Source organism: Clinocottus analis, unplaced genomic scaffold (genome assembly GCF_023055335.1).
Source record: "Clinocottus analis isolate CAN_PGR_092001 unplaced genomic scaffold, fCliAna1.0.p SCAF_11, whole genome shotgun sequence".
NCBI lineage: Eukaryota > Metazoa > Chordata > Actinopteri > Perciformes > Cottidae > Clinocottus > Clinocottus analis.
In genome coordinates this window covers 1366529-1389329 of record NW_027175832.1, presented here as the reverse complement: position 1 = coordinate 1389329, position 22801 = coordinate 1366529, and the positions used below count along the sequence as shown (strand labels likewise).

At 45.6% G+C, this 22801-nt stretch overlaps 1 protein-coding gene across 1 annotated transcript; it reads right to left on the bottom strand.

Moving 5' to 3' along the window:
* Window positions 1–112: 112 nt before the first annotated feature.
* yeats2 (YEATS domain containing 2) lies at window positions 113–22291 on the bottom strand. Its single transcript, XM_068571173.1, has 30 exons — window positions 22160–22291; window positions 21697–21802; window positions 21510–21607; window positions 21291–21383; window positions 20963–21196; window positions 20724–20842; window positions 19445–19606; window positions 17327–17438; window positions 16892–16936; window positions 16629–16797; window positions 15594–15836; window positions 14741–14908; window positions 13611–13702; window positions 12787–12960; window positions 12466–12694; window positions 11874–12032; window positions 10761–10891; window positions 9883–10029; window positions 8908–9105; window positions 6948–7350; window positions 6730–6864; window positions 6124–6249; window positions 5721–5871; window positions 5334–5410; window positions 5139–5218; window positions 4129–4333; window positions 2527–2762; window positions 2318–2392; window positions 1985–2058; window positions 113–1491 (listed from the first exon to the last, which is right to left on the bottom strand). The coding sequence occupies exons 2-30, from the start codon at window positions 21794–21796 to the stop codon at window positions 1383–1385; spliced, it is 4344 nt and encodes a 1447-aa protein (XP_068427274.1). The 5' UTR covers window positions 21797–21802; window positions 22160–22291; the 3' UTR covers window positions 113–1382.
* Between the last annotated feature and the right edge of the window lie 510 nt (window positions 22292–22801).

The window sequence follows — 22801 nt, the reverse complement described above, 5'->3', positions numbered from 1 at the left end:
GCCCACAATCCATCATGATTGTGTGTTTTTTTTAACACTCCAACACAAACAAACAAGTTCAACACGAGTCTCCTTTGCAAGAAACAACTCAGCTCAGTTTTTCTTAGTTTATTACAAGAATATTGATTATATATTTTGGTTTGCACTGAAACATGAAAATACAATGCATGTTGGGTAAACGGGCATCACAAACACTTCCACTCGTCCAGTCAGACACACACACACACACACACACACACACACACACACACACACACACACACACACACACACACACACACACACTAACATAATGCAAAGCGCCACGAGATAAACAGCAACACAACATCAGCCGATGAAACGCACACGAGCGCTCACATACCATCAAATTAATAACGACAACCACTATCCACACACACACACACACACACACACACACACACACACACACACACACACACACACACACACACACACAAGTCCTTTTGTCAGAGGTGTAGAAGTGCCACACACACACACACACATACACACAGGGCATTACTTTTCGCAGTTATTGTTATTAGATAAAAAAATACAACAGGATTGGAAAACATCTATTTCTCATTGGTCGTATACACAGTGCACATCACATGATTGACACGTCGTGGTCGTCGACCAGAACACTTAAAAGCACTTTCAACCGGCTTCACGGCGCCGTCTTGAATTAATAACGACGGTACGATTTGTTAATAGACTATGAGCTGTGTCTCGTTAAGTCAAACCTGGGGTTCGTCATCATAACCCGTCGTAATCTGTCATAATCTGTCTGCAACGTGAAAATAAGGAACATGAATCTGAGCCTTAAATACAAAAACAGTCTTATAAGAACCATAATAACCTCCGCCAGGTCACACTGGAACACATCAGAGGACGTTCGCAGCGTCGATCACCACCGACGTGATCGATAGAGATCTCCAACGCTCAGATGTTCATCAGCGTTTCACGCTTGTTGTAAATCTGCGGTCCACCGACTGACAGCAGGGCGAAGAGTTAAAGGAGGGAGCGGCTGTGTGGCGTCGTCTTTCACTCGGCCTTCATTTCCCCGGCGTCTCGCAGGAAACACTTCATCGTTGCAATAATCTTGTTATGAGGTAAGCGAGAGCGCGGCAGCCGCTCGGAGCCCAATGCTCCACGCTGCTGCTTCTCCACACATCCGGACCGACAGCTCACGAGATACTCGGCGTGTGAGAAGCAGTTTCTGCTGCTGCGAGTCGTCAGCTGGAGCCCTTCTGTGATTAAGTTAATGAAAGCAGTTCGTTAGTGAGAGCCGGCGTCGCGCCGTCGGCTCTGAGTCTCTTCGACCGGCTCGGCCCTCGCGTCTTGTCGTTTTTTTTTTTCCAGATCGACGTGTTTCTCGCCACGCCTCAATTGTCCTTGGACAGGTGACCCATGTGCGAGTTGGTGATGAAGTCGCAGGTGGGGACGCTGCCGACGGCCTGGTGGATGTTCATGGCCGTGATCTCTCTCGGAGCCCTGCGGGAGAGCAAAACACCCGATGTCACAACGTCGGGGCTTTGAGCGCCACGCAGAGGAAGCGTGTCTGTCTGCTGCCTCCTGTTAATCTGTCTTACATCACGCAAATGGCACAAAGCACACAAAACACTGACGGAGATGTTGACGGATGTTTTGAGCGGAGCACATAATGTTCCACAAGATAGAACAAAACAACTGTTTGAGCAGATGTTATGCATTGCAGATTCACTATAGAGAACCACACACACACTGCTGTGTTTGGAAAAAACATTTAACATTTGATGAAAAATAGAAATCGTAATAAAAATTGAAAAACGGAATAATCCTAATGACAGCAGCCACTGGATCTCTTTACATTAGATGTACATTATTAAATGTAAGCTCTTTATTTAAATTCAATGCTTATTCTTATAATAAACTGGTGGTTTGGACATAATGAATGAAGGGAAACTGGAGCATTAGCAGGTTGCATGTTTGAGAGCGAGAGGCCGACCTGTTCTGGGGGGATTTGGCGAAAGCTCCAGCCAGAGCTTCTCTCAGGACGTCACTGGCAAACTGTTCAGTAGCCTGCACACACACACACACACACACACACACACACACACACACACACACACACACACACACACACACACACACACAGAGACACACACATCATTAGTCACAAAGAAACCCACTATTCTGCACAGCACAAGGTGAAACAGGCAATACTAAGCGCAGGTCTTCGTCTCATACATCATCCTCATCGAGGGGACTCTGAGGTGCTGGTGAGCAAAAGCAAATGGAGCAACTTTTAGTTTCCTGTTCTGGCTGCGTGGGGACCGACCTTCAGAATCATGGCCTCCAACACCGGAGCGAACACATTTTTCTCCACCTCGACCGGCTGGAAGGTTACCCCGATCTGCAACGGAGCAGAGAAGTGGAGCGCCTTCGAGTTAAACCCTCAGCTACTCGCAGCGACACAACAACACAACGTCATTGGTCACATGTATACACTCTGCCCTCATGTTCACTTTGAAAACACAGCTCCTTTACTTGGTGCGCCGCTTCACTGACGAACTGAGCCGACACGCAGGGGCCCAGGTAGAACTTGGGCTCCGAATCCGCCTCCTGCTCCTCTTCTTTGACCTTCAGTTTGTGGCAGGGAGGCGTCACGGTGACGATGTCCACGATCTTGTCCTCCGTCTCCTCGGGTTCGGTCTTCAGCAGCGCTTGCATCTGCTCCAGCCGCAGCACCAGCTCCTCGCCGCTGCTCAGCGTCGACGGGCACTCTGCGGACCAAAGGCACGTTTAACACACACACACACACACACACACACACACACACACGCGGCTAGGGCTGCAAAGGGGCGGATATTATCCGGTAAATTTCCACGGGAAATTTTGAAAAAAAGAAATGTGCTTAAGTTTTTTTGCAGAAGCATGTAACAGGGAACTTAAATGTACCCTGAATGCAGCTGGTTGGAACATCGTCTGCAGAAACATAAACATAAAACGTTCTGTTGTTTTTGACGTTTTTGTCATCAGTGTTGCATCTGAACGTTTCAGCCCTTTGGCAAGTGTGAGAGCGCCGAGTTGCTTAGAGGCCAAGAGCGGTACTGCAGCCAGACAGAGATTCAATTATAGCTGCAACATGTTGAAAAAAACAACTGAACTAGTTCATTTTTTGAAGCTGTGAACTTAGTGCAAAATTTTGAATTATGGACCATGAACTGAACTAGTTCATGTAGAAAGTGAACTTTCGTAACACTGTTTGTCATTAGCATATTGATTACTTGGTAAACTGAAGCCATGTTCATTTAATACCAAGTTTATTTGTATACAGTCGACTTTTTACAGCAGTGAGAGTCGGACGTATGTATGTCCACACAAAAGTACACCATCACCTCCATTATTCACGGCTTTTGGAATGTCAAAAAAGTCATTTTTAAAAGTTGTATTATAAATGTTTGCATTTATCTTGTCATAAGCAGACATGCATGCAGTTAAATTACCCCAAAATTTCCAGTTAATCCGTGTTAATTCCCGATAATTCCCCTATATTCCCGTGGAAAGTTTCCAACTTTTGCAACCCTACACACGGGTCACAAGCGTCAGCCTCCTGCACGAAGCGGCAGCAGCAGTCGCTTCAGTACTTCACTCAGCGGCTCGCTGTTCGTTTGAAAGAAGAATGATGATGCGAGAGCTTTTTGTAAAAATACTGGGCTCATTTTACCAGCCCAACAATTAAAAATCAAGTTATTTCTGCAAGTGACGAACAGGAACACAGATGATCGTCTGGCTCAAGCGAGTGTGCGATTCACTGAGCTGAGGAGCCTCGTCTCTCACCCTTTGCAGACAAAAGACAGAATTAATGAGAACTCTCTGTGAATACAACACCACGGCTGAACACTGGCCGCCCTCACACACACACACACACACACACACACACACACACTACTGAACTGCAAACACATTACTGGGAACCGCAGCATCAGTACACCCACACATGCACAACACTGAAGGCAGAATATTGATCCACTTTGAGCCGAGTGGAATTAGAAAACAGGAAAACAAAGCAGAGCACATAATCCTCGTGTAGAAGCTACGCATCACACACACACACACACGCACACACACGCACACACACTCTCTCACCGGGCTCGTTGTCGATCTGGGTGAGGATGTCCTCGATGGACTCGTCGTCGTTCCTGCGTTGGGGCTCGAGGTCGGGCGGCGTGTAGCCTCTCTGCCGGCACCACTGGGCCACCTCTCTGGTCTTCGGGGGGGTGAGGGCCTGCAGGCGGGGCGAGCGGTCCAACACGTCCTGGACGACCCGCTTCACCGCCACCGCTCGCTGAAGCTACACAGAGACGCAGCCGTTACGTCAAACTGCACATCGAGCCTCAAACCGCTTCAAATCGACAGCTTCACGTAGTTTAACGTCTGGTGTCTGGGGTTTATTTGGGCGCACACGAGCGCTCCAGAGTCCCGTATCGGCTTCTTGCAGCCTCTCTTTGTCTCGGGATGCGCTTTGAGTCCCCCGAAAGTAAATCAGTGAACCGCAGATATAAATATCCACATCCGGGCTCAGCCGAGAGCCTTTTTATAGTCGGTGGAGAAAAGGAACCGACATGAGCTGGTCTCTGTGAGCTGTTGATGGACCCATTCGGAAGAGATGAGAGCAGAAAACCAGCCGGATTCGCTTCTGACCAGATAGAAGACGTGAGGTCAGCAGAAAGCTCGCTGAGTCAGGGCGCCGAGACAGATTACAGAGAACAAAACTGCAAACAACGCAAATAATAACTATCATTACAGAAACCCCCTCACCCTTGAACCTGGAAAGCAAGTGGTGGCTGTAGCTCTGAGATATGAATGAGCCTTCAGAAATGTAGTCAATAAGGTGAGAACAAAAAATATATCACAAAAAAGCCAAAACATGATGAGTATTGCAGCTGTACGATTGTATGATTTCATGGATTATATTTACCAAAAAACCTATATTTGCAACTATTGTAAAACTCCACTGAAGCTTCATGATGACATTTTTTTTTTTTTAAAAAGGCAAAAAATGTGTTCTGCCTTCATATTTAATTGTCGTCATTATTCACACACACACACACACACACACACACACACACACACACACACACAAATCAAAAGGTTACCTCTGACGCTCTGCGCTTGCCAATAGTCCAGGAGTAATACTGCTCTGCTGAGGAGGCGCAGAATGGATGCGAGTCTTCAGCTAAACAAAACAAACAGAGAATTAATCCGCTTGTGGAAACATCAGTGTCTCAGTTTTCAGTTTTAATATATGAGTTGTTTTATAAGCTCACCAACCGGAAGGCAGGATCACTCACTTTTATCAGGAACAATAAGAGGGAACTTCTTCATCACGGCCGTCAGCAGCTGCATCATGGTCTCTATGTGTTCAGTGCTGAGAAGGAACCACAAGTGTGCCATCTTAATATTGTTCTTAAAACCATACACTCCTATGCTAGTTGCCATTTGATAACTTTAATAAATCAAATTACACTATATATGCAGAGTTCAGCAAGTTAAATATGAATTAATTAACACTTAGGAGGAATATATAGCATTTAACACACAACGCTGCAGCGTCGGAGCAGAGGAAATCTGTTTCTTCACCGTCACCTTTCCTCTTCGCAGACAATAAGTTATCTTTATTCAGAATAAGTGAACGTTCTGCGCGTCAAAGGAGCGCCGCGGCTTGTTTTTGCACCCACTTGATGAGGTCGTGTGCAGCGTTGTCGGCGCCTTGCTCCTGCTTCACCGTGGTCGCTGCCGAGGCGACGCCGACGGAGGCGGCGAGGGGAGAAGTCACCGGGGGAGATGGACCCGCCGTGACGGCTGTGACGGCGCCCGGCTCCGTCTTCACTGTGGCGGCAGACGAGTAAGTATTGAAGGAACAATCACACGTCAATCATCTCACACCGTTAAAAGCTTGAGGCTGAACTTTGTCTTTGCTATATATTACACACTGAAGCGTTTCAGAGCAGTAACATTTTGTACAAGCTGTGTTTTTTTTGTCAAGAAATGTGTCATCAGGACCAGAACTCAGCGATGTAGTATGAAATAAAGTGTGACATGGAGGTTGGGAGTCACAGGTGAGGGGGTGGAGCCACTCACCTTGTGCCAGAGGCAGAGCAAGGGAGGGGGACGCCTGCCTGGCAGGACTCGGGGAGGCTCCAGCTCCTCCAGGAGTAGTGGAAGAGGAGGAGGGAGGAGTGCTGGAGACTGGGCCTTTAGAAACTACTATACACAGGAGAACACACACACACACACACACACACACACACACACACACACACACACACACACGATGGATCAATGGCCCATTAGGAAAACAGGCTCAACAGTAAGACGCTGCACTGCACAGAGGAGAATCTACAGTTGAGTTAAATTACACCCTGGAGTCAAATGTATTGACAAAATGAACTCGTTTCAGAAGGTGAAACTGAGTAAAGCTGCTTTTCTCCAGTCCTGCGACTATGAAATCAAAATGCTTTATTTCTGCATTTGCTCTTCAGAACCGTGTGAAAGATGTGGCAGAACAACCAAACAATTAATGTCAATGCTGCTTCATGTTTTATTCAAACAGCAGCAGCCTTTCATCTACTTCAGGATGGGATTCAAAGGTCTGCTACCTGCAACGCACTCTCTGACTCTAAATAAACTATTTATAAAAAGGCAGACTGAACAAACGCTTCAACGGGCTGAATCAACCGCTCTTACCTTTCCCGACAGGCGTGAGGATGGACTGCACGCCCCCGGGCCCGGCGCCTACGCCCAGCTGCTTCAGCTGGTTGGCAGGGATGGTTAAGACAGTTTGTTGGGCGCTGGAACCTCCAGAATGGATCTTCAGCATTCCTGGACGGAAGCAACACACTCGAGATGACGTTTGATGCTCCGGGCCGGTACGACGTTTTAACTTTTAAGCACATACTGCGTACCTGAGAGAGTGGCGCCCGTCTTCCCTCCTCCTGCAGCCAGTCCGCTGACTAACGAGGCCGCGGTCACCAATGACGTGCCGCCGCCGCCGCTGCTGCTGCCGCCACTTTTGGGCACGCCCAGCACCGTCCCCACCCCTGCAGCCTTCGGCATGCTGACGACGGGCACGTTGGTAATGCCTTTGGCTACCGTCACCACCGCTCCCGTCGCACCTGCAGGGCTCTTTGTCATGGTGGCAGAGGTGCCGGCACCCTTCACCAAGGTGGCCACGGCCGTCTTCGACAGGCTGCCTCCAGCGGCGGCGGCGGCGGCGGCGCTGGTCTTCGCGGCACTGATGACTGCTGCTTGGTTGGCCGCCACCAGGAGCGAGTGGTGCTGAGAGGCCGACTTCACGCCATCGGCAGCCTGCAAAGAAACACACAGAAACACACAGAAACACACAAAAACACAACGGTCAACCGGCAGGAAAACAGAAACACAATCATGTTGAACTCTTTAGTCATTGATGGAGTTCTGAGTTTTTAAAATGGTTTTGTTCTGATAGCAAACTGAGCGAACTCTGTGTGTATGTCGTGGTTTCATGTCACAGTGATGTATGATAACGAAATAAAGATTTTTCTTCTGGCAGATAAGATAACATTAGATAATCCTTTATTAGTCCCTCAGTGGGGAAACTACAGGATTACAGCAGCATTGCTCAAGTAAATGAAGATAAAAATCAAGTAATATGAATACAAATGAACAGTAGAAGAATATTAAATATACAAATGGAATAAACAATGTGTATGAAGTACTTAAACATAATGGATATTGCACCAGGACTTCATCTGTATATGGTGTGACAAAAGTTTTGATGTGACTAACTATTTAAAAAATACACATTAGTGTTTGGAAGTGTAATCCACTGTGGCTTCAACGTTGGTGTTAATGGTCACATTTGTTTTCCAGTGACGTGAGACTCTCACATTGAGCGGTCCGGTCACTGGTTTTATGGTATTCTCACAGACAAAAGAGTCCATTTCTCTCACGAAGAGACCTCATGATTACATGAACCGTCCTAAAAAAACAAAACAGGAAAAGCAGCAACGTGTTCCTCTGTTTTTGCATCAACATTTCAACAACAGTAAGTGTGTTTTCTGTTACATACAATATGCATATTTGTTTTTGTTAGTTTGAGCCTCTAGGAAGTCTTTTCATGCGTTTCCATTTCTCAAGTTAATGAGGTCTGACCATCGACTCTGAAGCTGTAATCACACAAACACAAACCACTGCTGAGGGCTGTTGACATGCCGGCTGAACTCTGAGCAACACAACACAACACAACACAACACAACACTGTGCTGCTGCTGCTGCTGCTGCACTCGCTCACTCCTGATTTCTGTGTATTCACTTGCACCAAAGTTAAAACTAGAATTTTCCACCTTAGAGTTTAGTTGTATGTCTCTGGCAACCAGTCAAGTTGCAGCTTTTTAATCCACGTCTGTGCAAAACGTCCTCGCTTCATCATTTTTATCTCGTTGGACAATTGCGAGAAATTGTCATTATTAGTCTGAGAATCTTGACTTATGGCCAAAAACTTGTGACGTTTGACCAGCAAATTCAAATCAGTGTATCCTGGCGTGCAAATCGACGTCGCCTGGAGGCTCTCCTCAGATATTTGTATGTATGTATAAAGAATGGACGAACAACCTGAAGGAATAACGCAGAATGAAGCCAAAATGTATTAACTTGGACTATTTCTTTCTGCAAAAGCATCCAACTTCACCATGGAAATAATCCTCAAATCACTTAAAAAAAAAGACTAACTAAAATATTAAATATGTCACATCAGATATTAAACTAGTGAGGCAGTTTGCGAGCATAAAGAAATACATCAAATATGTTTTTAATGTGATGGCTGTTTGGTTTGAAAGTACTTGAATGAACAGCTGTCATGTAAAATAAAACAAAACTGAAACTCGCCTGCTGTTGACCGGCTGCGGCGGCGGCGGCGGCGGCGCCAACGGGCCCGGGGGTGGAGCTAGCGGCGGTGATGACTCCGCCTGTCATCCGCAACGTGGTCGTCCCCGGCTTGGACAAGTGGCCGGCTGCAGACGCCGTGACCGTCTTCACGGAGCCGTCGGACAACTTCATCTGCGCGCCCTGGGACCCGCCCACCACCTGTCAATCATGAGCAACATCACAATGCTGAACGTTAGACTCTGAAACTGAGACGCTCACCTTTTGCAAATCAGCATATTTCTCTAACTGGTGGCATTGATTAATCATCTCAGCCCAACTTACGATTCTATATTAACACAGCTGATGGTAAAATATGTAAAGTCAGACAGTGAAATTATCAAATATATAAATTACAGGTCAATATCTCACAGTGTGTCTGTGAAAGAGTTTAAAGACAATGTATTGTCTAATTTGACTTCCATTGTAATGCTCTTTGCTTAAAATAAGCATCAGAAATTGCCTTTAATAAAATTTAAGCTCAGCGAACTCACTTTAAATGTATGGACAAACGGAAGAAGAGCATTGTAGGAATGAGAGGTTTTATATAAATCAGATACTTAAAAAATTAAGAGAGCAGTAAACACACATTTCAGTGAAGTGGTTCAAAGAAAACTAAATGGATATCTAAGTGAGGACAGTAGAAATGAACAGCCAGGGGTGCTCAGGAAGAGCAAAAGGTGAATACTAAAGAGGTCTTTAGGAGGGATTTCAGTCCTCATACCTGGGCTTTGGGTATCTATAGTAAAATAAAAGCCTCACAGCTGTGCTGATCATTATCCTGAGTGATGTAAACCCAGAAGACAGTCAGTGAACCCCCGGACAGCGCGTGTAGCCTTTAACTGTATAAAAACAGACTGTTGGAGCTTGTGAAGCAGAAAAGGGGCACAACCATAACCGTAGTAGAGTACAGTAGCGTAACATTGTGCCCGCACTGACCTGCGCGAGGATCGCTGCCTTCTGTCCGGCTGTCACCCGGATGGCCTGCTGGGTAACGGTTGCAGGAGACGATGCTGCGTGAGCGGCTGAGCTCGACCCTCCCTGCTTCCCTGAGCCCTGAGCGGGCTGACCAACCAGGAACGTGCCCTGAGGATGAGCAGAGAGAGGGTAGAAATCAAACAACATATTAGTTTGATTGGATTCAAAGTCGAGGGAACGGTCAACATTCAGCTGGTAAACCAAACAAATGGGAAGAAAATGGTTGCAGTCCATTTTTTAAACCCACAGTATGCTGAGCAGCATCCATTACATCATGAGCTTCATCTTGTAAACATCCTAACAGCTTACAGAAAATAAAAATCAGCCTACTACGAAACTTAATGCATCCTCCTTTAAGCTCTGAAGCCGTTGCACACAATATATTTAAGAGCATTTGTAGATAACACCTTGAAGATCGACCGTTATTCTTAAACACAGCACAGATGCATTTCTTTAAAAGAAGGTGGAATGATGTTGGTTAAATGCAACGACAGCACACTTTTAAAGCTGACTGCAGGATCAATGCTGCTGTAATGAATGTGTCCAATTAAGAACGCACCAGGCTCAACATCTTCACTCGAGTACAAGGAGAAGAAACCTCGTTTGCAGACTGTGCATGCAAACACAGTCTTAAGGGAATTAACGCGACAAAAACATGATTGTAACTGCGGTGATGAATTTGCAGTTTCCATACTTTGATGAGGAGCTTCAACCTACGCTCAACACATGCCAGCAAATACACACCAATTATGTAATAAACAACACAGAATACAACATTTTGCACACGAGTAAGCGCGTCTCTACGGTTTGTAGAATAGTGTAAATGCATCGCTACCCACCTGCGGGGTCTGTTTGAGGATATATGACGTGTAGGAGAGGTTAGAGGGCAGACTGCTGGAAGAGGAAGAGGAGGAAGAGGAGGTCTGAGAAGCGCCAGCGCCGGCCGACGAGCTGCTCTGGGACTGCTGACCTAAATCACAGACAGCCACACACATCCGTCTCACATCTGATAAACAATCCTGTTATTCCTCACCCCAAATTACAGATTATCTTCCATTTGTGTGATTTAAAATATGTTAAATCGTATTGTACTTGACAAATGATTGTGAAGCAGAGCGACAAAGTGATGTTTCACTGCTGTGAAATTTGTATTTGAGATAAAATACAGAACACTGTTTAATCTCTTTAATCTCATTGCAGTTTGACAGAGCGCCGTGTGAGGGATTATAGCTCCCAGTGCACTTTGAATAAAATGCAGAATGAAATAGATGACTCTGACTGACTCACTGTCCAGGAGGTAGCCGAGCAGCCACCATCTGTATCCGCCACCAGCGAGACTCAAACTGTGGAGTCACTTCAGAAGTGCACTTCTTCCTTTTGCTGAACTTTATAATGAGCCGAGAGCAACAACGTTGTTGTCAACAATTTGAGGCATGAAGGAAAAGGTCAGCGTCACGTGTCGCCTACAGATTCATGCTTTAGTTTCAGTTATGTCAAACATTCATGTAAGAGACACACAGGGACACACGAGGCTGTCGCTGAAATATTCACTCACTTGGAAAATAAATAATCATTATGGCCCAAATCAAAGACACTTGTTTGTTTTTTCTGGCAGGAAACTCATTTTAAACTGGAGCTTGTATCATATTTGAGGGCTTGCTGTTGTGTCCGTGTGTCTGCTGGAGAATCTGAGAAGCTCAACTGAACCCCGAAGAGTTTTCCACGAGCACATATTGTGTGTTTTACTCTCACACAAATGCAGCGTCACGGAGTTTCATGCAAGAAGTCCAACAAGACTTTCTTAAAATGATAAAGAGCCAAAGAAACCCTTGGACCTAGAACTTCCTGGAGCTTAGAGTATATCAAGTATGTGACTCACAACCAGCATGAAGAAAACTACTAACCAGAAGGTATTTTGCCAAAGCCTGTATTTAAAAAGATTGATGTCTCACCGGCGCTGGAGGCTCGGAGGATGGCTCCCTGCGGGATGAGAAGCAGCTTGCCCTTCCCCGAGGGGTTCTTGCTGTTGGTGGTCAGGTAGAGCTTGGTGCCTGGAGGTAAATTGGCCAGATTGGCCAAGTTGTTGGCTGGCAGCTGAAGAGTGGCCATCACTAAGGACAAACGCACACAAAACAAACATAACAATTACTCACCGCTGAAATTGCACTCAATCAAATCACTGCTGTCGGGGGGAGATATGTTCCTGTAACGTCACCAAACGCTTTGATATTCTACGTCATGATGGGGTCTAACCGCCAAAGACTCTTCAATATTCATGTGATAAATCATTATTTACTGATTGAAGTAACAATATGACGACATTTTCCTTCGCTGAAGCTGAATATGACTTTGATCCCGGTACAATCTTTAGTTTATTGCATGCTCTACACAAGATATGTTAACACTAAAGTCACTTAATATCCACGAACATAAAACGTGTATATCCAATTTAAAATGTTTTGTGGACTTCCAAATTGTTGCTATAATAATAATAATAAATACACATTAGTGTCACATGACCCGGTGCATAACGTGATCTCTGACCTCCACTCTTTCCACTTGAACTGCCGGCCGCCTTGGCAGCGGCCTGCGGACCGGAGACGCCGCCGGCGCCGCTGACGATGGCTTTGGCGACTCCCTGAGCCACAACCTGCTTCCCACCCATCACCTTGGAGGCAGAAGGGCTGCCCTTAGCCACCAGGATCTGTCCGCTGCTGATAGCCACCTGCTTGACTGCCGACTGGAGCGTCGAGCTAACAGGGATGCCTAACATCTAGAAAACGAGAGAGGCGGAGCAGTTTTCATCACCATCACCATGTCAAGGATCGCCGTGTGAAGCTGTGTGGGTACATCTGTGAGACTGACCTTGCTCGTCGTTGCCCCTCCGGCCTGTTTCTGGCCCGACATGATCATGTGACCTCCCTTCACTGCGACAAACTGGTGAGCTGCTGGAGCTGCAGGTTGCTGCTGGCTGGTTACTGTAGAAACCATCTGCTGCTGATGCGTGGACACTTCCCCCGGCTCCTGCTTGATAATCACCTGCAACAAAAAAAAGGTGAGTGGTGGTGATATTCAAACATTTTTTTAAAAAAAAGCATAAGGTGATGAGACATTTTGATTGTACAATTAAGATGGATTTATTGTTTTCAACTGGCTGCAGAATGCTGATCCTAAAAACAGGTTTTTGTTGTCTGCAACAGATTTTTCATCAATAATTCATCAAAGAGATGTTTTTGTATTCCCTCATCTGCCGTGGCCTTTGGTACCACAGTCGGTGTCGGCAACCTACGACAGAAACAACTGTAGGATCGGAGCCTGCAGGAGAACCACTGTGAGAAAAACAGACATTTGGAAAGTGAAATTCTGTGCAGACGGCGACAGGACGACGAGCATATGGGAGTGGGAGGATTGTGCAGCGGAGGTATCGACACGGAGCGAAACGAAGCCGAGCAATTGTGCTTCTGCACAAGATTTTGCAAAGCTCACAGCACCCCCTCCTATCTTTAGAGTGATGTCCCATTTAAATAGCTTGCCAAGGCACTCACATCTGCTGAAGATAGCACCCCGGCCTGCTATTAATACCAGCTCGGTTTGTTAAAGACACAGATGCTATAGATACAGACACTTCAAAGAGGAAGAGATGTTTTAGTTCATAACAATTCTGTTAATCAATTTCAGACTCAACTCACCTTCATCCCTGAAGAGAGGAAGGTGCCGGTGTGAACTTTGGGGGCTGGAGAGCGAGCGCCTTGACCGACAGACTGTTTGGCCGAAGGGCTTCCTGTGGGATAATTTACACAGAAACACACACAATAAGTCATGGAGGAGATGATTGTGTGACGTGATCTTTAGGTAGTTGTGCCGCGAGGTGACAGTTCCCTGTCAGGGCCGACTCAGCGTGGGAGTTGAAGCCCAGCGAGAAAGTTTCGTCTTCCTTACCTACGTGCATTTAAATTAGTTTTATCTCAGGATCGGTGAATCAGCCACAACACCCACACCCTCCAGCTGGATAACAACATCCCTGACACTCTGCAGCCCTGCTGCCAGATCTGGTTGAGCCGTGTGTTTGAGGAGGAAGAGTGGGAGTGGCTGAGTGGGCGAGAAAGAGTGAGCAAGCGAAGGGAAAGAGCCTCTAAGTGGAATATGAACCGACGCCACGGATGTGAGGAAGCAAACGCTGCAGCCTTGATGCTGTGAGACGACTCTGCTCCATGACGCGGTGACGCACACATGAAGTACACAATCGCTTCATCGGATGGTGCACCCGTCTTTGCACACCTTGTTCATGAGGACACACACGCCCACACACACAGACACACACAGCAAGAACACTCAGAGCGCCCTCATTTTCACACACACACACACAACTCCTTTTATCAGAAGTGTAGAAGTGCCACACACACACACACACACACACACACGGTCTCATCCTCCTAATCTGGCCATAAAACAGAGCTCAGTCACCATGGTGACCAGCAGCTCTCCTGCTGGCTCACCACACGTCACACTTTATGATCGCACAACAGCATCAAAGAAGAGACTCAGGTACAGAAAGACCTGGAAAAAAACCCCAGAAGGGATGAAGTACAAAGAGCTGGATATGAAAGTACAAGAGGTTGAATGAGGGCGAGCAAGAGAAAAAGTACCAAAAATAAAGAGAGGGATGGAGAGAGAGAGAGGAAGGAAGAGCCCAGAGTGTTGTTGTCTCTTCCTCTATTGAGTTTGTTCTACACAGACATGTTTCATAATCGATGTGGGCGGCTCAGACGCCGCTTCAGCTCCGCTTCCGGCTCTTTGAAACCGAGGAGGAGATGCGTACCTGCGGAGGCGGCGGAGGAGGACGCCATGCCGATCACCTGGCCGGGCTTGTCAACGATGATGTACGGGTTGTTGAGGACCGATGAGGCGCTCTGCTTGCTGTGGACGGGGGTCGAGGTGGTCGGCGTGCGAGGCAGCGGCGAGTGGCTCGGGGTCGAGATGGGAGACCCTGAGGGTGAGGGGAGGACGAGATAGTTGGGATGTTAATAAGGAATAATGTCTCAGTTTCCTTTTTGCAACCAGTCAACACATGATGTCCCTACCATCACCACGAGTCGAGCAGTTTAGCCCAACTTAAGCTATCTATGATGTAAATTTAAAGAAGACAGACGAGGCAGAAACATATTTTTTCTGCAGAGACAATTCTACAATTTTTTTCTGGAACAGCAGGAAGGAGGAAATCATGAGTGTTCTTGTTCCTCCTTTGTTCTTGTAATGGTTGCATTTTAAATAATTAGAAGAAAGAACATCAAAGCTCGGGAACAAGATGTACAAAATGCACAAGACAGAACAAACCGAATGCTCGCAAAAAAAAAAAAAACGCTCTCAAAAAAAATTCGCTCCCAAAATTTTTTCTCTGAAAACAAACATTTTTTTATTAAAAAGGTAATTTTAGCTTTGATAGCTTTTTTTTGGAGAGCGTTTTTTTTTTTTTTAAACATCAAAGAGCGTTTTATTAGCATTTTTTTTAATTGAGAGCAAAGTTTTGGAGATAATTTACTTACAAACTAGAAATTTGCTCGGGTAAAAAAGACACAAATCTACCTTCATATTCATGAAAAGTTCAAGTTGAAGAAAAGTTATGAAAACTTCACACGACGGAGGAGGAGCGGCCAGCAGGTGGAGACATTTACCTGAAACTATTTTGCAGCTCATGGTGATCGGTTGGAAGGATTTACTGGGCGACTCCGCAGGGCTGGGTGGGAGTCCCAGTGGGACGATCTTACAGCTCGCTGTGATCGGCTGAAAGGCTGAGCTGCCGTGCGAGCCCAGAGCGATCCGGTCGCTGACTTTGGGTCGGGTGGGAGTGCGCTCACCGGCGGCGAGGCTGGAACCGTGGCCGCCGGCAGACCTCCCCATCTCAACTTTAATGAAACCTCCAATGGAAACGAAAGAGAAGATTTCCGTTAAACTCCCTTTCAACCTCTTCTGGAGTTAAGTTCTTTCATGACAAAGTTACAGAAAACACAATGAAACAATGCATCCAATATTTAAACAAATACTGTATACACGAACAGGCCATGAAGATACTTTGTGTCAGTTTCTCACCAAATCAAAGGTGTTTCCTTGAGGACTAACATGTTAAATAATGCATTAAACACATTCCTCATGTTGTTTTTACCAGCCAGTACTTGTCCCTACGCTGCTTTTTATTAGTACAATGTTTAGTTTCTTTACGTGTTACAACACAGCAGCATGGAGCCAGCGGCGTCATCTGCACGCTTGCACGTTCAATATGGATCTTCATTCGTTTGTACGTGTAGCACCTCAACGCTGCAGAGCTAAGTCACATAGTTCACCTCGGGTGATGGGGTGTTTGGGTTTGTTTAAGGTAGTCTACCACAGAGGTTTACCTGCATTTGGTTTAATTTATATTAACCTGTTAACAATACCAAAGCTCTACAATTCACCCTTTTGGGGAACAATAATACAAACAAGACAAAATAAACTTCTCCAAACTAAGAAACCAGACTTCTTAACAAATTAACACATTAATTTGATCAATACTGCCTAATATGTTACACTCTGATAGGGCCCAGACACACATACAAACTAAACCTACTGGTGACCATCGCTCCACAGCAACTTGTGGTCCAAAACCCGCACGGGGACCTTCAATTTACTACAGTGCACATCTACCTTTTCATAATCAATGTTTCTGTGTGTACCTTTGTCTGCACCAGGATCATGTGAGATGGGGGAACTGGTGCGGCCGTAACTTTGGACCAGGGAGGCGGCCGGCGGGGGGCTGGCTGCTCTGTGAGTCACCTTAGAGGAAGAGGGCTGAGGGATGTAGTCCTCGCCCAGAGAGTTCCTGTAGAGCTCCACGTCAACCACCTGCAACAGGTAGAAGACAGAATATAGATCATCGTCAGCGTGAAGCTCTGAGGGGGAAAAAAGCCACTGCAGGAAGTGAACATTCATAACTTACAGTTTCTGCCCCGAGTGTCTGCAGCCCCGTGTATGTTCTGTCCAGCTGGAGGAAAACAACACATACAAATAAATAAAATACTTTTACGGAGTTTAGGTTATAAAGTAGAGGTGGACGATTTATTATCATCATCATTCATGGTTGTAAAGTTCAATACATTAAAGGTGATCGCTCATAATAATGACCAAATCAAATTACTATAATATACTTTAATTCATGGTGATGTGCCCACATCCATTAAGTGGGTGAAAGTATACAACGTGTACTTTCGGGAACAAAAAAAAGATCATCAGTACCTAGCTTGTAATTTGCGGTACAAAAGTCATCACTAACACAAAGGACTTCATGGACTGAGACGCCACAAGAGGCTCAGTTAACGACTGCATGGAGAAAACCACGGTCTGGTTCAGAGCGATATCCGTGATGTGGTCTGACCTTTAACTGGTGGATGATGTCAATGCGTTTGTTGCGAGGGTCTTTGAAGTGGATCTGGATCCTCACGGGAAACTCGCCCCAACCGCGGCGCGTTAAATGAAAGGGCGTCTCGCTGAGAACAAACGCATTCAGAAAGCCAAATGTAAATTCGTCGCATACAAATCCAGAGAGGGGAAAAGGAAGGAGGATGCAGCACAATGAGGAGGAGGAAAAGGGACGCCGGATATTTGGAGGGGTCCCTCGACCGCTCACTTCAAAATATGTGAATGGAAATGGGTTGTATGGGTTCCCATAAGGCTCCTCTCTACAGAGATGCCCACTTTACGCTCAATGAAGTTGTTATGCATGCAGTATGTGTGTTAAATACGTATTTGAATACAATACCAGAGTCCCTTGACAGTCTTAAAACATCATAAATTAGGGATGACTGAGCAGAGACTGCTGTATTTATATGTGATGATGTTCATGCAGATCGTAGCCGGTCAGACCACGTTTATAAACTTAATACTGTATAAAAGGACTTGCTGTGACCTCGAGGATAATAAAAGCCTTATTACAACCTGCAACCACAAACTGGAGACCTTGTGCAAGCAGAGCATGTGTGACCTCGCAAGGTTTAGTGATAATCGGGGGATTTCTGAGCAGTTTTCAGAACAAAATGTGTTGGCCGTTCAATCGTCGTTATAGAAACTAAATCACAGCTTAGATCTGCTATGGTGGTCCAGGTGTCTTCATGTTTTTTAATACATTCTCAAGTGGTCAAATTTAGCACTGTATATGTGTCACAAATGACATCAAACCCAAAAATTGCTGCAAAAAACTTGATTTGAATTATTATTCAATACATGGGTTATATATTTCAGCTGCATCTTAAAGTCATTTCCAGGTTCCCAGCTTTCAGTTTTACATTTAACACTTCTGTGTGTGTTATATGTAAAACCACAACTACAAACTAGAGACCGACCCCCACCCACACACACACACACGTCTCTGTGCATGCATTTCATGTGTTTGAGTACCGTACGAGTGATGCATTATTCTTTTTTTCTTACTCATGTTCATCCCTTCGTCTACAGAGCCCTGAGGCTTCGTGGGGTTCACTGGGAATGAAGACCTGAGTCAGTCAGAGGCAGCTTACGAGCCGTTTCTGCAACGCGAGTGCCTTGTCAGCTGAAACAGCCGGGAGGCTGCAGCTCAGAATAAAGACTGCTGGCTGATGAAATAAATCATTTATTCAAAAGCTATGGGCAAATGTGCAATCCATTGCCACTTTTAGAAGATACAAACTAAAATGAGACATCTTAAAAATCACAGAACTTGAGGCAATGAGCTCTCTTCCTGCTTGACACCTAGATGAACTGTGTGACACACGTTACACACCTCTGTGCTTTAAGCTCAAAGACAAACACCTAAACACACATGACGAGTGACTCCACTGCGTGACCACGATTAGTCATGTTCATGTTGACTTCTCGTCTGACTCATTGTGTGCTGAACAACGTCACGGACCCAACCCTCATGATGCGCATGTACAAACTGCAGTATCAATGTTTTTTCTTAAATATATCGCAGACACAGATCTAGTATTTTGGGCTGTATCATCAAATATCCACAAGGGGGCACTGTGTGTTAAATCATTTGCACAACAGTCTGTTTACAACGAGTCTGAATTACACAATGTGAACCTCAGCGGGCTGTTTTTGCACTGGAGCGGCCGGTCTGAAAGTCGTTTAATTAAACGTGAGCTGATGACGAAGACGGACGCGTCACACGCATCCAGGTGCTATTATTCCAAATGTTTCCTTAGTTCCTTCAGTTTGGCAAGTGGCGCGTGGAAAGAGGCGGGGCGAACTACAAACCCAGAATAACGATGTCAGTTTGGGAAGTAAACATTGTGTCTATGGGCAACGCAACGCGTGACAGAAAATGTTATTGGAGTTGTCATTTGTCCCAATTGATCTGACTTCTGCTGTCATATTTGCACCCAAGTGCCAATTTGTGCAACGAGAGGGGAGCTCTGACGAGATCAGAACATTGTGTGTGTGTGTGTGCTGGGACAATTTGTCTCAAACATCCAGAAAAACAGACATACACACACACACACACACACACACACACCTGACTTCCACGAGGTCGTTGGGTTTGTAGCTGGGATGCAAGAAGAACCAGACTTTCTTCACAAAGTGGTCGATGCTGGGTTCCCTCCTGGAGCCCCTGACGTACACCATCCACTTATGGGTAGATTGGTCATTTTCTTCACGCTTATCTGGGGGAATGTACCTGAGGGCGAAAGATAAATGCACACCTGTGATGTAGCGCACAAGAAATTACATTACAATTTAGCCCTTCGAGACATTTAGGGTGCACAAGAAATATAGGCCTCGTCATTCAGGCTTCCTAGAAATAGCACATGCTCCGTCTCACACTGACACAAGTGGTCTTAAGGAACTGCAAGTTACCTGGATCGACTCATGCCTGAGGGGGATTTAAATTAAATGAAGTAAAAAGACATTCTTCTTGATCCAACTGCATCAAGACTGGGCTTGTAACAAAACCAAAGTGTGTCTCAGCTTTTCAGTCAACAGTCATGCAATAACTGTTCAGATAGAGACGTACCTGTAGAGGGACACGTGCTTCAATCACAACCACCACTCTGTTGATGAACTTTGAGGTTTTTTGTAGTTTTGGTTCTTCAAGCTTAATTTGATGCTCAAACTATTTGGTGGTGATGTTTAAATGAATATCGGTGAGTGAGTTGCATCTCTCTCGCGTAACTACCTGCCCCAAAGCCAATGTGTGTCTTAAAAATCATTCATAGGTTTTTACACACATTCTCAGACTTTGTAAACATCTGGCTCCTCTGTACTTCAAATGGTTCAGAAGGTAATGTGTAAAAAAAAATACAATTCAATCATATTTGCTCTAACTGTCACTATATCCTGACAGTAGTGCATGAGACAGGTCGTTTGTGCAAACAGCTGCTTCCTCTAAATGTTCCTAAAGGCATTGGCAAGACTCCACCAGCACGGTGGAGGAAAACAACAAATTAGAGCCGAAGAGTCACGAGCTGTCAATCACCTCTCGTGAACTCTGATCAAACGGTTAAACTAGGCAGCTTCAATTTAATATGAATCAAGCTTCTGTTACTGCCATGCCTATTTTTTTTTTTGACTTTCCTCAAATGTTTTTTTAGAAGCATATTTTAGTGTTTCAATTAGCTGTAACATTTGAAAGATTACCTGGCTGCAATGCTGAAAACAGTTGAGCCAAAACTAAGCATGATCATGTCCCACGACTTCCTGAAATGCTCCTAAACGATAAATCCCTGATCTACATTACACTAAGTCAGAAAGATGACACAGTAAATATAAAACGTCTGCTGGGTTTGGTGACATACCTGGACACGTTCCCCACTACAATTGTCTTCTTTGCATAGAGTCTTGAGGCTTCACTTCCAGAAGTGTGATAAGTCACCCTCTGCTCTGCTCCTAAGGACAACGGCACACCAAATGTGTCCTATGACAAATAATGTAGAACATTACAGGCTTAATGAAAGAAAAGAAAAAGATGCAAAATTAATGCCGATACCACTTTTGCATCCATCACAACGCCGTCATCTTTGTCACTTGAACTCACCTTCCCTGTGTTGCGCCCGGGTCTGCGTTCCTGCCGGCTGCCATCCTCTCTCCATCCTCCATCTCCGTCCCTCTCTGCTCCCTCTCCTTGCTGGGTGAGCGACTCGGACTCGGACTGGGCCAGAGAGGGCGTCTCGGAGCCCTGATGGAGAGGGGAAGAGGACCGGGACGGGGACTCCAGGAACCGGCGGATGGCTGGATGGTTCAGCACGGCGGGGTCACTCTTAGAAACATGCTAGGAACACAAAAGAAATGAAGGTTACTGCTACTGTACTATTCCACGACTGTAAAGCCACTGACAGTCCGAGGATGAACGTATGGGACTCTACCTCTGGGAGCTTTGTTATTCCAGCATTGGCATAGTAATTCGCCACTATGCATGCCCTGAGCTTGTCCATCATCCTCCTGGCTTCATTGAGTCTCTGCCAAATAATGGAAAAAGAAAACAAGTAATGCTCTGCTTTATGCTGTCAACACACCACAACAAGTATGCAAGTTACTTTTTGCATCTCTTGACTGCACCACTGTGTATCCAGAGAGGACGTTACCTGACTGATGACATCGATCTCGTGCTCTTTGTTCTTCATCTCCAGAGAAAACTGCTCTCTGATGATGGTCTCAATCTTCTGTACAGCTGCTTCTCGGGCTGACACGGCAGGAGGTGCACAGGTTAAAATAGCAGAAATCACCGCATGTAACTAAAGCACGTTTAGGCTTCGGGAAACATACACTTACCATTATGCTCAGCCGCTTTGTTTCTCTTACTATTCTGAACCAGCGAGATGTCATCATAGTCGGGATCATTGCCTTCTATTTTCCTTTTAATTCCTGACATGACCTCCTGCGAAGAATAGCATATGGAGAGAAGCGCATGTGAAAACAGCTAAAGGTAGCTCTTCACACCTAACCTTGTTATGGTTCACAATTAGCAGCGAGTTAGCCGGATAGCATGGAAGCTAGTCCCCACAGCTAACCTAGCTAGCATGGGCTGGGTAGGTATACCGCTATAGGATGAACTAGAGCCTTTAACCAAGCAGCTTTTAACATAAATATGACCCGTTACGCCACCGGACGCTGTCCAACGGTTGTGTAGCCGGCAGTCGTACCGTTAGCCAGCTGCTATCCTTGTTTGCTAGCGTGGCTAACGTTAGCACACAGTTGTATCCACCGACTCAATCCGTCTGAAATGTGAACTTACTGCAGCGCCCTGTGCTGGGGAGCAACGTCTCTCTGTGAGGCGTGTGTTTTAATTCAGTGGTAGCATGTCCTTTGCGTTATGCTATGTTCAACTCACACACTTGTGTGTGTGTGTGTGTGTGTGTGTAGTAAAATGCTAAATCTCGAGGTGGACAAGTAAGCTAAGAAGGGGGGCAGCTAGCTTTGCAATTCACCCGAATCGCCACCAGGGAGCACTGTTTTACAAAGATGTCACAGTGCAGGTGAACTCAGGGAGGAACAGGTCGTGGTTTTCCTTTAAGTAGCTGGAGACCGACAGGTAGCACTGCTATGCATCATACATGTTTAATGTTCACTTGACATGAACTAGAAAATCCACAAGAAGTTCAACAAGTTTCTGATGAGCACATTGTCTAGCTCACTTGCCTTAGGCCTCTCGACCGTTGCTTCAATGAAGTACACACATTTTTTTTTTTTAAAGTGTGAGTTATTAGGCTAAATTTATTACAAAGAGCAAATTTTCCAAGAGATACTTAACACACACCACATAGTTTCCTTGATGACTGTCAATGTACATCACAATATACTACATGGTGCACAGGGAACTTTTATGCTATTCAAAAGTAGGTTAGTTTGTCATATTGCGTTGAATCTTCCTTTTTTA